This window comes from Telopea speciosissima, chromosome 3 (assembly GCF_018873765.1).
Source record: "Telopea speciosissima isolate NSW1024214 ecotype Mountain lineage chromosome 3, Tspe_v1, whole genome shotgun sequence".
In the NCBI taxonomy this organism is placed as follows: domain Eukaryota; kingdom Viridiplantae; phylum Streptophyta; class Magnoliopsida; order Proteales; family Proteaceae; genus Telopea; species Telopea speciosissima.
The window spans coordinates 23,417,425-23,434,028 of record NC_057918.1 but is presented as its reverse complement, the minus strand read 5'-3'; the positions used below and the strand labels follow the sequence as shown (position 1 = coordinate 23,434,028).

The 16,604-nt window shown below is 38.1% G+C and overlaps 2 protein-coding genes across 2 annotated transcripts in view; both read left to right on the top strand.

Annotated features, from left to right (window-relative positions):
• LOC122654991 (O-fucosyltransferase 9) overlaps positions 1-12,107 on the top strand; it is a gene marked incomplete at its 5' end in the record, with an annotated part of 50,086 nt that extends 37,979 nt beyond the window's left edge. The window contains 5 exons of the mRNA XM_043849245.1: positions 4,652-4,856; positions 4,964-5,131; positions 9,434-9,601; positions 9,790-9,980; positions 11,881-12,107. Of these exons, the coding sequence (XP_043705180.1) occupies positions 4,652-4,856; positions 4,964-5,131; positions 9,434-9,601; positions 9,790-9,980; positions 11,881-12,043 (895 nt within the window). The remainder of the gene's footprint in view (positions 1-4,651; positions 4,857-4,963; positions 5,132-9,433; positions 9,602-9,789; positions 9,981-11,880) is intronic.
• Positions 12,108-15,388: 3,281 nt separating this feature from the next.
• LOC122656335 lies at positions 15,389-16,282 on the top strand. The gene is made up of 2 exons (XM_043850810.1): positions 15,389-15,583; positions 15,730-16,282. The coding sequence occupies exons 1-2, from the start codon at positions 15,422-15,424 to the stop codon at positions 16,276-16,278; spliced, it is 711 nt and encodes a 236-aa protein (XP_043706745.1). The 5' UTR covers positions 15,389-15,421; the 3' UTR covers positions 16,279-16,282.
• Positions 16,283-16,604: the final 322 nt, after the last annotated feature.

Sequence of the window (16,604 nt, the reverse complement as noted above, 5' to 3'; positions counted from 1 at the left end):
AAAAAAAAAAAAGAGAAGAGAAAATATCTCTGTGGTTTGAGAGAAAACCCTCTCCACCGATTGAATATATATCAGTGGATCTACTGTAATGACAATAATACCCTCACTTAATAGAGTGCTGATCTAGTACTCCTCACAACATGATCCAGTATCTCTCACCAACACTGCCCTTCAAGCTGGAGCATTGGCATCTCCCATGCCCAGCTTGGATCACATAATTAAATATGAACCACTGACAGTCTTAGTGAAAATATCACCCAGCTGATATGAAGAACGAGCATAAGGAGTAGAGATAACTTTCTTCGTAACAGCAACCTGCACAAAATGACAATCTACTTCAATATGTTTGGTTCTTTTATGAAAAACAGGATTACTGGCAATCTAAAACAGCAACTTGATTATTACAGAACATCTCCATTAGTTTAGTGACTGGAAAACCAAGTTCTCCCATGACAGTTTTTAACCATATCAACTCAGCCATGGTGTAAGCCTTAGCATGATACTCAACTTCAGTACTTGATCTTGCAACAATACTCTGCTTTTACTCCTCCAAGTGACTAGGTTACACCATCCACAAATATATAATATCCAATAATCTATCAGCAGCAACACTAGCCCAGTCGACATTAGAATAGCCACCAATATTAAGATGATTGTGCCGTCTATTAAGCAGCCCTTTCCCGGGAGCACCCTTCAGATAGCATAGTGTATGGAGAAAACCTCCCAATGGATCTCCTTGGGTGTCTCTATAAACTGACTAATAACATTTACTGCAAAGGAAATATCAGGACGAGTTAAGGTCAAGTAAATCAGCTTGCCAACAAGATGCCTTTACCTTAATTTTTGTCTGCAAATTTAGCATTCCCTTCACCACTAAGTTTAGCATTAGCATCCATAGGTGTATCAACAGGTTTAGCTCCCAACATTCCAGTCTCCGAGAGGTCATTGACAACTTGACATACTTTCTTTGAGATAAGCTAACTCCCTTTCTACTTCTTGCAACTGCAATACCAAGGGAAAACCATTGCTGCCCCAAATCCTGAGGTTGAAAATGTCTTTTCTAATGGGATTTAATCTCTTCTATGCCACGAGCATCATCACCTCTAATAACAATGTCATTAACTTCTACAATCAGCACTATTACATCAAAATTATCTTGATGCTTAACAAACATGGCATGATCAGAGTGACAGTGGTGGAACCCACAACCAATGATCACCTAACTGAATTTATCAAGCCAAGCACGCAGGGACTGCTTCAAACCATAAATAGTTTTCCATAGACAACACACCTTACCAATTACCACTATTCTCCCCCTGACCAACATACCCTAGAAGTTACTCCATATACACCTCTTCCTGCAAATCACCATGCAGGAAAACATTCTTCACATCCAATTGATATTAATGCCAATCTAAGTTAACAGCAAGAGATCAAAACACAAACTGAACTCAACCGAGCTACTGGAGATAAACTCTCAAAATAGTCGACCCCCTAGGTATGAGTTTATCCTTTGGCTACAAGTCTAGCCTTTAGACGCTCAATAGAACCATCAAGATGATACTTAATAGCTAAAACTCATCTACACTTCACAAGTTTTTGTCCTTTCGGTAATACAGTAAGCTCCCAAGTATTCCAATTGATCAGCGCATCCATCTCAAGATCCATTGCCTGTTTCCAACCTGGATGGGAAAGAGCTTCCATATGGGATTGGGGATAGAAACAGATAATCGATAGGAAGGAGGTAGATGTTGAAAGGATACAAAATTAGCAATAGGATAATGATATTTCCAGGAGCACAAGAGCACTTGCCTTTACGAAGGCAAGTCAATTTTCCAAAGGAGGAAGGGGAACTTCAGGGGATGAGGGGAAGGAGATTGTGGTGGAGCAGGCGGGGGAATTTAATGACTGTATGACTTGAGATGTCTTCCGACGTTTACGATGATAAACCTGTAGAGGAAGAGATGGTCAAGGAGAGGAAGAAGATGGATGATAATCAGGAGAAATGTCATGACAAACAGGAAGGGGAACAACAGGAGAGGAGATAGGAGTGGCAAAAGATATAACACAAAACTCTTCCGGCATCAGAAAAATAGGGTGTACCCTCAAAATAGGTAACATTGGCACTAACATAGTGTTTTCAATATACTAGATCAAAACAGGTATAGCCTTTCTGAGTATGAGAGTACCCAAGAAAGACACATATAGTAGCATGAGGAGAAAATTTATCAAGATAATACCAAGAATATGAACAAAAAAACACGAAGAGGAAGAGAATGCCAAGCAAGGTAAAATGGGAAAAAGAATAGAGAAAGGTGTTTGGCCATCCAAAACAGTTGAGGGCATCCGATTTTGTAAATAACAAACAGTGAGAACATCTCAAAAACCTTTTGGAACATGCATATGAATGATGAATCATCATGGAACGAGTTACTTCCAAGAGATGATGATTTTTCCTCTTAGCTACTCTATTTTGATGAGGTTTATAGGAACACACAGTTTGATGAATAATTCCATTCTCACAACATGATCCAGTACTTCTCACCATCATTTATCAACAGTGTGATTAGTTTTGCCACAATAAGTACGCTGACAAAAACTAGAAGGAATAGTAATTCGACCTCTACCACGACCTCCCTCTGAATTTTGACATCGACCTCGACCTCGACCTTAAGAGGCACCGTCTCTACCATGACCAACAGTAATAACACGAGCATAATTTTCCTTAGAGACTGCTGGTGTTTGAGTAGATGATGCAGAGACATTTACCCGCTTCAGTATAGCGTAGGCAGTACTTGTGGATGGTAAATTGTCACTTGCCAATGTCTGATATTTCAAAAAGGGCGTACCCAATGTGCGAGGCTCCGGCCACTGCGGGGTCTGGGGAGGGTCATAATGTACGCAGCCTTACCCCTGCTTTCGCAAAGAAACTGTTTCCAGACTCAAACCCATGAGGCCATGACCACATGGTCACAATGGAGCAACCTTACCGTTGCACCAAGGCCTGCCCTCAGTTGGATATTTCACTCCTTTGAATTCTGAATTCAGGCTGGAGAAGAACTTGGCAACCTTAAAATCTGCCCTCTACTTTTCGAGAACATCAATGTCAGCAGTAAGGGGCTGATACTGATTTAGTTCTTCCCACTTGTTTTTCAAGGCACTATAATACTCACTAAGAGTTTTATCCCACTGTTCTAGTTTAGAAATATCTTCATAGATCTCATACACATGAGAAATATTCTGGTCTTGGGTAGAACTCTAATGAACAACATCCCAAACTTCTATGGCCGTTGGATAAAACATAAAGTTAGCACCAAGTGATTGTTCCATACTATATCATAAACAACACTTACCCAATCCAAATAAGTTTATCATCCTTGCTCAGAGGGGGATCAGACATAATATAAAGTTTTCTCCTCGAATTAATATAAGCCTTCACGGCTTGGTCCCTCAGTAATAAATTTGAAGCATTTAATTTAATAGATGAAATCTGAACCGTATTTGCATCACTAATGTTAGCCATTCCACTATTCAGCACCAAGCAATAAAGGCAACAATCAGTTAACGTACTCACTGAAAGAGGGATGAAACCACTATCACACTGCTGACAGTAAATAGGCCCAATCTCCTTCATTGTTACGCATAAACAAGAGATTCACTTCAGTGAGTATTCATAGAATCCACACAACAGATTGTACAGATCACAAATTTCTGCACTAGCACATCTACACAGGCACCAACATACAACAGATTACAACACAGGTCATTCCCTTTCTGTGTTAATTTAAGGGAAAGATGCAGTGCAATGCACAGGGATGCACCCCACTGATCGATCCAGCAACTATTATGCTACAACACACACAACTAAGAAGAGTAACGAGAATTTATTTCTAGTTCAGCAGAGAGGAAAACCAGAAATTAATCTAGTATCTGAAAGAAGAGAGGAATAGTACAAGGAACAGTACTGTGCCCTAGATCAGTGCTTTGATACCATGTAGCAGATCTGAACACTAAATAGGGCAGAGCAGAGAAAAAAAAAAAAAAAAGAGAATGAAGAGAGAAGAAATTGATCAATTCGAGAGAAAGCCCTCTCCACTGATCTAATATATATTTGTGTATTTACAATAATGATAATAATACTTTCACTTAAAAGAGTACTGATCCAGTATTCCTCACGACATGATCCAGTACATCTCACCAATATGCTTGACATGGTTTGTTGCACATATTGATTGCTGTAAAGATTACCCTTGTTTTGGTCAGTGCTTTGATACCATGTAGCAGATCTGAACATTAAATAGGGCAGAGCAGAGGAAGAAAAAAAGAAAAAAGAAAAGAGAAGAGAATGAAGAGAGAAGAAATTGATCAATTCGAGAGAAAACCCTCTCCACTGATCTAATATATATTTGTGTATTTACAATAATGATAATAATCCTTTCACTTAAAAGAGTACTGATCCAGTATTCCTCACGACATGATCCAGTACATCTCACCAACATGCTTGACATGGTTTGTTGCACATATTGATTGTTGTGAAGATTACCCTTGTTTTGGTAGATGACCTTTTTGATTGCCTATTTTCTCTGTTCATTAATTTGTATTATTTTGTGAAATCATAACTGCTATATAACTTTGATATTTTATGTTACAGGGCAGTACGTATTGCTCCCTTCTCTAATAGATTGGCTCATGCTGTACCATCTAGTATCCAGGGCCTTAGATGTTTGACTAATTATGAAGGATTAAGGTTTTCAGAACCAATAAAGACTTTGGCAGAAAGTATGGTTGACCGGCTGATTAAGAATAGTTCCATTAGTGGTGGGAAGTACATTTCAGTGCATCTCCGGTTTGAAAAGGTGTTATTTGTCTCGTCGATTTTTAGAATAACTATACTTTCTCATGAATTCTTATTTGCAGTCATCTCCCACATTATATCTGAATGTGGATCTTCTATTTATTAAAGGATATGGTTGCATTTTCATGCTGTATTTATGACGGTGGTGCGGAAGAGAAACATGAAATGGATATTGCCAGAGAAAAAGGTTGGAGAGGAAAATTTAATAAAACTGGTCGAATAATAAAGCCAGGTGCAATTCGGATGGATGGGAAATGCCCATTAACTCCACTAGAGGTATATATCCTTTCAAATATGATTCGTAACTTATTATCAACATAAACATTAATCTTAAGTTTTATTTTCATTGACCATCAATTGTTTGATTCCAAATCCTCATTTTGAAGAGTCATGGTTGAGTTTGTGTGCGCCTCCCTTTTTTTATTTTATTAATTTCTGTTACTTTTGGGATCCATTTAGCCGACCCCATTTAGTTGGGAAAAAGCATTGTTGTTGTTGTCTCATTTTGAAGAGTCAAGTTCAAAATGTTCATTCCAAGAGAGATTTAGAATCCATGTAAACAGAGTCCAATTCAGTTCATCGTTTTCTTTAAGTTATTTGCTGCTTGAATGCCTCTGTAATAATGTTGAATACATCGCCTGCCTGTTCTAGAAGATACTTCTCTCTTTGCAAGTTAAATTTAGTCACCCTCCCGGAAGGGAGAGGGGGGGGGTGAACCTGGATTAAGAACTGCTTCAAACTGTGAAGGATGATTGTGATGTGTATCTCCAGGAAAGAAGATGCTTTCTATGTTACATTGGTTTGGGGTGGGTGTTGGATGTTGATATGTTTCCAGGAGTCAGGTATGCTTCACTGTTAAAAACTTAGAATATGGAAGTCTTGCTAAAATAGATCTACCAATCGGTAGGGTACATGGACTTATTATATATACCTTTTTGAGCAAGCAAGCTAATCTCAACTCAACTCAACTCATCCTCATCCCAACTAAATGGGGTCAGCTACATGGATCCTTTCCCTCCAGTCAGCTCTATTCAAAGCCATACTTGTTACAAGGCCTAAACTATGCATGTCTTTCCTCACCACTCTCCTAGAGTCATTTTTGGGCCAACTCCTGGTTCTTTTAGCTCCCTCAATCTGAATCAAATCATTCCTCCGTACTGGAGCATCTAAAGGCCTTTGTTGCACACGTCCATGCCAATTTAAATGACTTTCCTGCAGCTTATCATGTATAGGAGCTACTCCTAATTTAGCTTTAAGTTGTTCATTCCTTATTTTGTCCTTTCTAGTTCTATCACTCATCCATCTCAACATCTCCATTTCAGCTACACTAAGTTTATCTATATTTTGTTTCTATACTGCCCAACATTCAGCTCCATACATCATTGCCAGTCGTATGACTATCCTATAAAATTTTCCTTTTAGTTTTGAAGGAATTTGTCGATCACACGACACTCCGAATACACCTATCCAATTCATCCATCCTATTTCAATTCTTTGTGCAACATTCAGGTACCTAAAATTTTCACTTTGCAGTACCTCTCTATCATCAATTTTCACCATCTCACTATCGACCCTATTGTTACTAAAGTTACACACCATAGATTCTGTTTTTTGTAAAATATAATTGCAATGTATACGACTTATCTGATGTTGAACACTGTAAAATGTCACCAAATACTTGTATTGGTAGGATCAGAAATCCGCAACACAAACGTACGTATGACCTCCAAAGATGTTGAAGCACGAACAAAATAGAGTTGAGTCGTATCTTAAAGACACTGTCATTTAGGTTTCTAGATGCCCCAATTCTGCAATCCAGGTTGACCTTGCGTCTATACCTCCAAGATATAACAACTCTCTCAAATCACATAGGTTGTACTTGTAGTACCAAATGTGATTACACAGGGTGTCCAAAGGCTATACTCAGAGATGTAAACTGGGAACAGAGAAAGTGTATACAATACGTATACAGAGAATAGACAAGTATACAATATTGACTTCAGAGGAACTAAACAGAAAACAAAACAGAGACGGTACTGTACTTGAGAAGAACTAAACAGAGAACTCAAAACTGAAAATAAACTTGTACATATTGTATATGTATCGGTATATGTATCGATACATGTGTTTATGACATACAGGTGTGTCTGTACGTATACAAGTATCTGTCCGAATGGGGACTTACGTATTTGAATTCAAATATGTATACCTGTACACATCTATAAGGTGGGTTCAATTCAATTTGAATAGGTATGTCCATACAAAAAGACACTTACCATATACGTTGTGTCTAAAATTCAAATTAAAAAATACAATGTACAAAAACATATGGTTTGACCCATATAACCTGCCCCGTCTCGGCCTCGGCCTGGCTTGGTTCAGCGCGCATGTGTGAAAAGCACCCTGGACCCAACCCACACATCTGAGAGAAGGGATACTTCTCTTCTTGGAACCCTATCCCTTATATTCCCATAAATATATATAAGATAGTCCTCTCTCTTGAAGCTAAGCAACGTGGGACTAAAGATGTTCCACTACCTGTTACCTTCTTACATGTGTGAGTTAAGACACCTATCTTACATAACCAAAACACCTAGGGAACAAGTTTAAAGGCTATTTTGGAACTTTCCAATTTAAAACCAACAGTTTTTGTTCTACTTAGCATATTTGATTCCAAGGTTGTTCTTCATAATTCCAACTTGGCATTTATCCATGCTTTTGTTTCATCCATCAAAACAATATCATCAACAAAAAGCATACACCAAGGGATTTGATCTTGAATGTCTCTAGTCAATTCATCTATGTGATCTTGAATGTCTCTAGTCAATTCATCTACGATTAGTGCAAACAAATATGGGCTTAAAGCTGAGCCTTGATGTAACTCAATTGTAATTGGGAATTCACTACCCTATCCCCTCCCCCACAGTTCTTACACTAGTCACCACATCATTATATATATTTTAACCATGGTTTAAAGTATCGGACCGTATTGTTTCGTATCGGTCGATACGTATTGGTATTGGTTGGTATCAATACGATACATACCGATAAGTCTCTTTTTTTTAAAAAATGCATTGTATCGATATTTATCGACCGATATGTGTCGATACGATACGGTCGATACATACTAATATTACCGTTTGTTTAGGTTTTTAAATGTATCGATATGTATCAGTATGTATCGGTCGAGACATATCGATACGTACCGATACATATTGATACATATCGATACACATACCTTTTTCATATTTTACACCAAACACGAACCAGAACCCTCAATGGGTTGGGCCTCCGCGTCATGAACTAAATCTCAACTTTTTCTCCCCTCGGGTCATGCCACAAAATATGTCGGGTCGGATCCACATCGCACTCGAATCTTTGGAATACAAGACATACTCAACACTTGAAGGGAAATGTAGGTTTTTTTAAAAAAACTTAATCTTTTGCTTCAAATTTTGCGTTTTAGTTCTTTTTTTTTTAGTTATGATTCAAGGAGAATAGGTTCAACTAACTATTAGATGCATGCTTTGTATAAATTTGCAAAGATTTGAACTCAAATCCACCCATTTTCACCCAAAACCGAAAATGACTTCCTTAAGGGTCAGTATTGTGCTTATGTTCGGTCAGTACACAACATGATCCTAGTTGCTCTTATTCTTGAAGACCCTTGCAGACATGAGTTTGATCCACCCCGACATTCTTCATGGTAATAGAGTGACTTTGCATATAAGAAATCTCATCTTTTATAACAATTTAACAGTGTTGCACTAGTCTGGTTATACATTATTCACAATTCTTAGTGTATATGCATGATATATGACATATATTGCTTGTTTATATTGTTTTTTGTGTCCAAAAGTGTATTTCCGTGGGTATTTTGATCATTTTCATGCGTTTCTGCACTGATCGATACGTATCTCCGATACGATACGATACGTCTCTTAAAATCGCCCGACCGATACGATACCCGATACCGATACTTTAAACCTTGGCTGCACTGTCAATTAGAATAGGGATAATTGTATTTGTTTACAATTAGATTTGATTACTTCAGCCTCAGATGGAAAGCTGTGATTCTTGTCTTCTTTCTATAATATTGTTCTATTGTTGTTTTGGGTGGAGAGGATTTATTAGCTTCAATGGAGTTAGGGAATTGGGGGAGGGAATGTATATTTGTTCCAAACTTCAAAACCTTTTAATATATTTTAATTTTTCTATGCAAGCTCAGCTCGTAAAATAAATGATATCCATTTTGCTCCATAAAATCATTAGGACAATCATTCTTCACTGAATACACTGCAGATGAAAGGGAGATAAAGGATTTAAGTGTTTAACCTTTACATACGTTCTTTGCATAAAACTTTCCCACTTGTCATTCTTTTAACTGTTCTTTCCTTTCTAAAGAAAAGGTATATCAGGATCTTGTTTGTGTCATGCAGTCATCCTGCTGTAAATGCCTAAACTGAATATCAGAAGCAATTAAGCAAAGCCCATGGGTTTTAGAAAGATTGTGAAATAACCTGGGGTTCTCTTGTCCAATTGTAAATGCTTACTGAATCAGTTTTGTTGTACGTGCAGGTGGGAATGATGCTTAGGGGCATGGGTTTCGATAATAATACCTCAGTGTATGTAGCTGCTGGAAAAATCTACAATGCAGAAAAGTATATGGCCCCCCTTCGGCAGATGTTTCCACGTTTAGAAACTAAGGACACTCTAGCCTCACCTAATGAACTTGCCCCATTTCAGGTATTGTGGTTTCCATGAATTCATCGTGTCTAATAAAATTTGTAACATTGCTTTTTAGGCAGAACAACATTTCTGCAATTGCTAGCTTTCCTTATGTTCTTCACATTCATTTCTATTTCCCGAACCTTTTAACTATTTTAACATAGAGCAGGTAGATGCCCTGTAATATTTTGGGGTTTGTGATTTAGGGCCATTCATCAAGGCTAGCGGCTCTTGATTACACGGTGTGCCTTCATAGCGAAGTATTTGTCACAACTCAAGGTGGAAACTTTCCCCACTTCCTGATGGGTCACAGGCGCTACCTCTATGGTGGACATGCGAAGACAATCAAACCTGATAAGAGGAAGTTAGCTTTACTGTTTGACAGCCCAAATATTAGGTCAGATTTTATCATAACAGGCAATTAGTTCTCTATATCTTTCTCCTTTCATTTGATTCAATTATGATGGTATGCTTTGAGTTATGCATTTCACACTTGTCTGGTTGGAAACTTGTGCAACAAAGACTTACATGATTACTGAGCTGGATTGTTTTCTCAGATTTATATTGTAGATGTTTTACTTTTGACTTGATTATAGTTACATTTGAAAATTTCTGACCAGTCATCTTCTTGAATTTTATTTTGTCCACCTTGTGTATTATTTCACTATTGAAAGTATGTTTCTCATTATTCAAGTTCCCCTTCCTTCCTATAAATATCCTGCAAAAATCTACTACCAAGTAAGAACTCCACCCTCCCTGAACCCAAAAAAAAAAAGGGGGGGGGGGCTGATTGTTAAATTATCATCTTTGGTTAGAATCTCATAACAGCAAGTATCTTTAAATTCTTCACTGTTAACACCAAACTAGACCAGCTTCTTAGCTTGGCTGCTGGCCTGTAAGCTGTCTCGGCATGGTTATGGAAGCGATGCTCAACCATAAGGCCAAGTGATTCCTGTGGAGAAGATAGTCCTGATTTTGTGATCCTCACAATGTAAGGCTGAAGTCAGACAATTGCACATAATATCATTCAAGACTTAGGTCTCACACAACATAGGCCCACAATTTCTTGTTAGCATGTACCTCTTAGTTGTCACAGTGTCTAAGTGAGCCAAGGTCTTGGAGGGGGCTTAGACACAAGGAGACACCAACAAGGCAACCAAAGCAACCAGGGCGGCTGGACGCCTTGGCGGTGCCTTGACAACTATCCTAACACCCCAAGTGTCTAAGCATCTGTGAGTTAAATTACAGTTCCTATCTTTGGCACTTGTACTGGGATGTGATGCAAAGACTACAAACATGATAGCACATCTTTTTGTAAAATAATCTGAAGCTTGTATATTTTAAAATGATCGCTTACCAATTAACAAAGTTGCTATATAATAACAGAACATAAAGCGTGTATTATTTTTTAGTTTCCCTCTTATTCTAAGCAGACTTTGATTTTCTTGATCTAGTCTAATTGGCCTATTTTAGGGCGGGCCTTGGTGCAACGGTTAAGGTTGCTCCATTGTGACCTAGAGGTCACGGGTTCGAGTCTGGAAACAGCCTCTCCGCGAAAGCAGGGGTAAGGCTGCGTACATTATGACCCTCCCCAGACCCCACAGTGGCAGGAGCCTCGTGCACTGGATACACCCTTGGTTTTTTAGTCTAATTGGCAAGCTTTCTGGCTTTCTATCTGCAGTTTTTTAAGCCTAAAACCTTCAGAGCATGGACCTAGAATATAAGAGCTGTACTCTAATCATGTATAATGGAAAATATCTGCGACATTTCTTATGCAACTCCTGCAGCCCTATTGTCAGGAATCCTATAGCATGAAGCTATGATCAAAATAAAACAGAAGAAATGTGCACTTTTCCTAGTAATTAGTCAACAATTTCTTACTTTGGTTTGATTGGGAAGCTAATTCCATGATGAGAGAGAAGAGGCAAATAGCCAGGTCAACAAAGAGGTAAACTCTTGCAAAGGAGTAGAAAGGAATGAAATTAGATGCAAAGAGCTATATTTGTGTTGTCTTGAAGAAACTTAGGATAGATATGGAGAAAATGTTATCTAATGATTTAGTACCATGTTTCTATATTGAGATTTGGAACTAACATTCTAAACATGTAATTTTTCTCTTTTGGCCCGAAGGTCCTTCTCGACCTTCCTCTTCTGAATACTCTGTATGAAGCTCCTGCTTTCTTGCTTCCATGCCTCTTCCTGTTTTCACTTAGCACTATGGCACTTAGGTTTTTGTCGTCTTGTACAAAAAAAAATTATGACCTGCAATAAAAGCTCAACTTAGTTATCTGTGGCAGATGGGGAAACTTCAAGAGACAGATGCAAGAAATGCTTCGTCATAGTGATTTGAAGGGCAGTGAGACGAGGAAACCCAGTAGCTCACTCTACACCTTCCCAATGCCAGATTGCATGTGTAAAATAGAAAAAGATACTGTGGACAGTAACAGGACCGTTTTTTGACTCGGAAGATACACATCATAATAGTTTCCAGATTTGTTTATTGTTCAAAGTTTGTAACATCCATCAACCCTGTTGATGTATACATTGATGCTGACCTTCCATAACAGTTCGATCTTTTAGATGAAACAGCAGCAAACATGGTATCAAAATAGGGAGGTTGAGTGTTCGACTCCTGGGAAGTGCATCAAAAGAGTTTTCCTGACATTTCTGCTCCCTCGGTGCTGCGTGAAGGAAATGTCGCGTGAGATCAACGTGCAGTGGACTGTTGATGTATACATTGATGCTGCCCTTACCTAACAGTTCGAACTTTTAGGTGAAACGGCAGTGAACAAACCCCATTTGTTTGTCAAATCCTTTTTATCTTTTTCCTCCTTTTCTGTCTCTGTAATTGAAAGAGGAAGCATTTTCAGGGTTTTGGTTCTTTTGACTATGAATATTGTAAAATTTGATAATTCATTGTATTTGATACTGCAACAGAATTAATATAATTTTTTTTTTGTAAAGTCTGCTCCAGAAAACAGTGAAGGGAATAAAACATGTCCATTCCATTGAAGAAGCTCAGCAGACATCCATAAATCTTTGCTGCAATTATTATTTTTGGGTACTGAAGATCCTTACTTAGTTAATTGGTCCATGTTCATAATGTATTTTAAATTTATTTTATTTGTTATTTTTGTGGGTGAGATAGAATTGACAGTGGCACAATCCTGAATGCCCCAATCACAGAGGAAGTCAAAAGCAAGGGGGTTTTCTGGCTAATTCAGTGTTGAGGTTCCTTATATCAGAATACATGAGAGGATATTATTCTTTCTCCTTGAATATAATTGGTTATCTTAGATTGAGCATTCCAAATATCTCCTGGTGCACGATTTTACTAATTGAAGCACAGATTAAATCAGTGGACAACATAGGCTATTGTTTAGCAATCACTCACAAAAATCTTAAGCTAAAAATTAAGTTACAAACATCAGCTTATTTACAATAATGCCATGTCACATATGACATCAATGTGGTTTGGAGTCATTAGGAAGGGCTGTTGTGCTCTCTGATTTGTCTTCCAGGGTGTGTTTGGCTCTATTTTTGAGATGTCTCTTGTTTTCTGACCTAGAAGAGCAAGCCTTGGGGATGGCATGTTTGATGCTTGGTTCCTCTGCATTTACCCCCTTGGGTGTGTTCAAGAGGTTATATCTAGTGGCCTTGTTGACTAGTCTCTTATACATTCCATTTTTCCCCTCTTCTGAATATTGGTTCTTTACCTATTCCACCGCCCCCCCAAAAAAAAAAATGCTCTTATCACATAGAATCATTTATTTATTGAGAATGTCTAAGTGATACCTCTGTATATATTGATCGAAAATGACACCTCTGTAAGTGTATTTAGAATTTGACATCTTCTTTTAATTCTCTTTTGTCTTATTCTCAAAAGGGTTTTAAGATAGTAGTATAAAAGAGTTTTTAGAAGTAAATTAGAAGTGACAAATCATTATGTCATTGTCATGCATATTTTTCGAGTTTGCATAAGACATTATTATCTTCGTGGAAAAAAAAAAATCTCTTAAAAAAGATAAAATTATAAATTATTTGACCCATTGAGGGATGTCAATAAGAAAATCCCTTACTAACTGTTGACATATGAAAACCAGTCTTAATGGATAATCTAGATATGCATGCTTCCAATGCTCACTTAAAGCCAAGATGCTGCTTAAGCCACCATATCTTGATTTTTGATGGATTGGGTGATATAACCTCCAAATAGAGTCTCCATCATTTACTAATTATAAAAAATAAAACAGTGACCTTCCAAGTATCATGAAACAAAATATTCGTTTACTTTATTCTTTTGGTTTCAGAATCACTCTCTCAAACACATACAGAGAGACACAGGAGAGAGATATAAGCCGCCATTGGTATTTTTGTGGGTGGAAAGCCAGTGCCGTGCAAGGCATGGTTGGCGGCCCCAGTGTCCAATAGGGTTGAAATCTTTTTTTATTTTTTTTTATTTGGTTAGAACAATTGGGTTTAATTAGGGTGCATAACAAGTAAGGAAAGAATGACCAAGACATTGAAAATTATGATCATGTCGTTCAATGTTGGGTTTTTGGTCATCCTTTTATCCTTGTTTTTTATGATAATTATTTTCAATATCTATATCTTGTGGATTTTTCCTTTTTTTTTTTTTTTTATTTCTAATCTCCATATTAGCATATTAGAAATAGATTAGATGACCATATTAACTGGCAATCTATAAGTTTTGAAGTTAAATTCATTCATATGGTCCACCATATAACCCCAAGGGTGTAGCTTCCTTGGTAGGGGATTGTGCCTAAATCTATATGTCTTGAGTTCGACACCCCATTAACAAAAAAAAAAAGAAGGGATAAAGCTCTCTGCATTGGGGGTGCAGGTTATACCTAGACACATGGGAGGTGGGCGAAATGAACCCCCCCCCCCAATGACCCAAATCCCGCCTACGCACAAATATGCGGATTATTATCCTCTCCAATTCCTAAAATGTGGTAGTGCGACAGTGCTAGGTGGAGGTGTTGACACCTGACAGCTGTAGCATCCAACGGTTTGAACTTGTTGATACAGACGAATGGATGGGGCAGCTACCAGGTATCGACATCTCCACTTAGCACTATGGCACTGCCACACTTTAAGGATTGAAGAAGATAATCTTCCACTGATGCGTTCCCAGATAGAGAATATATATATATATAGATGATCTACTATATAATAAATATTTTTCATAGCCAATATATTTTGTCCCAAAATGAAAATATATAAAGTGATAATTTTGCAGACTTTTGATATGAAGAAGTTTCATGGGAACACCTCAGTGGGGATGCACTTATTCTAATTCAATGCCCTAGTTTGAATATAAAACATCAATTTTTTATTTTTTTTGGGTAGAAATTATAAAACACCAACTTGAAGCATTCCCATCGGAGAATTTATTGACTTTCTTCCCTTAGATATCAAAAAAAAATCACTTCCCATAATTACAAGGAAAGATCCGTACATGAATAGATGGGAATTAATGGCTAGGTGGGCAGACAAAGAATATCGTTCGTTTATTCTATATCAAGATGACAAGATCCCTTTTTTTGTTGTAGTGAGTGTGGTGCAAGTCATCTTCGGGGAACGTGCCAATAGGAATTCCCATTGAAATCTCTACCCTCATTAATACTTGGTTCAAATCCCTAACCTTAACCCTTTATTAATGCTTCACCCACTGCCCCTGTAGTGTTTCCCCCTTGTTTAAACACCTATAACCTTCTTTACATTCTTGAATCTTCATTCTCCAACAATTCATAAAGAGGAGAAGAAGTGAAGCTTCAACAATCCTTCCAAGTTTTGTGCAAAACACACACCAAAATGGAGAAGCAAATTCTTGATTACTCCTTGGTTCCTTCTGGCCTCTCCATACTACTTGCTTACCATTTCTGGCTTCTCTATCGGATCATAAATCATCCAACAACCACTGTTGTAGGCATCAATGGCATCAACAGGCGTGTGTGGGTCCAAAGCATGATGGAGGTAATTAAGTTCTTCTAAGCATCCTTCATTCTTTAGCCTGGAAGAAGGCCCTGTCTTGATTTCTGATACTTCTATCTGAATAGAATTTCTTTTTATCGAACGCTTTGAATAATATTATTGTTAATTTGCATGGTTATGGGTATTAGGATACGTCGAAGAACGGCGTTCTTGCCGTGCAGACCTTACGAAACAACATAATGGCGTCGACACTTTTGGCATCTACGGCGATAACGCTTAGTTCCGTCGTTGCGGTGCTCATGGCGAACTCGAAAGCTCGACCTACGGTGATTGTTTTTGGAGCTCAAAGTGAGCTAGGAATTTGGATCAAGTTCTTTGCAATATTGGTTTGCTTTCTTTTGGCATTCTTGTTTAATGTACAGTCTATAAGATATTATAGCCATTCAAGTATACTGATTAACCTTCCGGTGAAGAAGATGTTAAGCCCACAAATGACAACAGAGTATGTGGGAAGGACAGTGAACCAAGGGAGTTATTTTTGGTCACTAGGATTGCGGGCGTTTTACTTCTCTTTCCCACTTTTTTTGTGGCTCTTTGGACCTATTCCAATGTTTATTTGTTGTGTTGTGCTGGTTTTTATGCTTTATTTTCTGGACGTTAGTTTTGACTTTGGAGAAGGTGCTGGTGTTGGTGCTGGTGTTGTCATCGACGACAAGGACGAGGAACAAGGGAGGTAGGCGTGGGTTGCCGTGGGGTATTCCGTTCTCCTCCAGCCGTAGTTCCCGGCGAGACCTACAGGATTCAGTCCAGCAAAAACAGGTGTGTTTGGATCATTTCACAGGCAAACCCCTATGAAATGATTAAACACCCCCCCCTGTTTTTCTGGGTTGAATCCTCCAACTTCGGCCGCGGCTGAAGGAGAGCCATGTCCTACTGTGTTGTGTTACATGATCTTATTGGTTGGTTTACACTTGGCATACACTTGTATCTCTAAAGGAATGAGGATATGTGTTATTATGTTCTTATTTGTTGACACTTGGCATGTACACTTGTGTAAGTAAAT

What these genes read in the sequence shown, in the direction of transcription:
- LOC122656335 (XM_043850810.1), top strand. Translation starts at nt 15,422, where the DNA reads ATGGAGAAGCAAATTCTTGATTACTCCTTGGTTCCTTCTGGCCTCTCC. An exon ending in GGGTCCAAAGCATGATGGAG is followed by an intron (nt 15,584 to 15,729) that starts GTAATTAAGTTC and finishes TATGGGTATTAG; the next exon opens with GATACGTCGAAGAACGGCGT.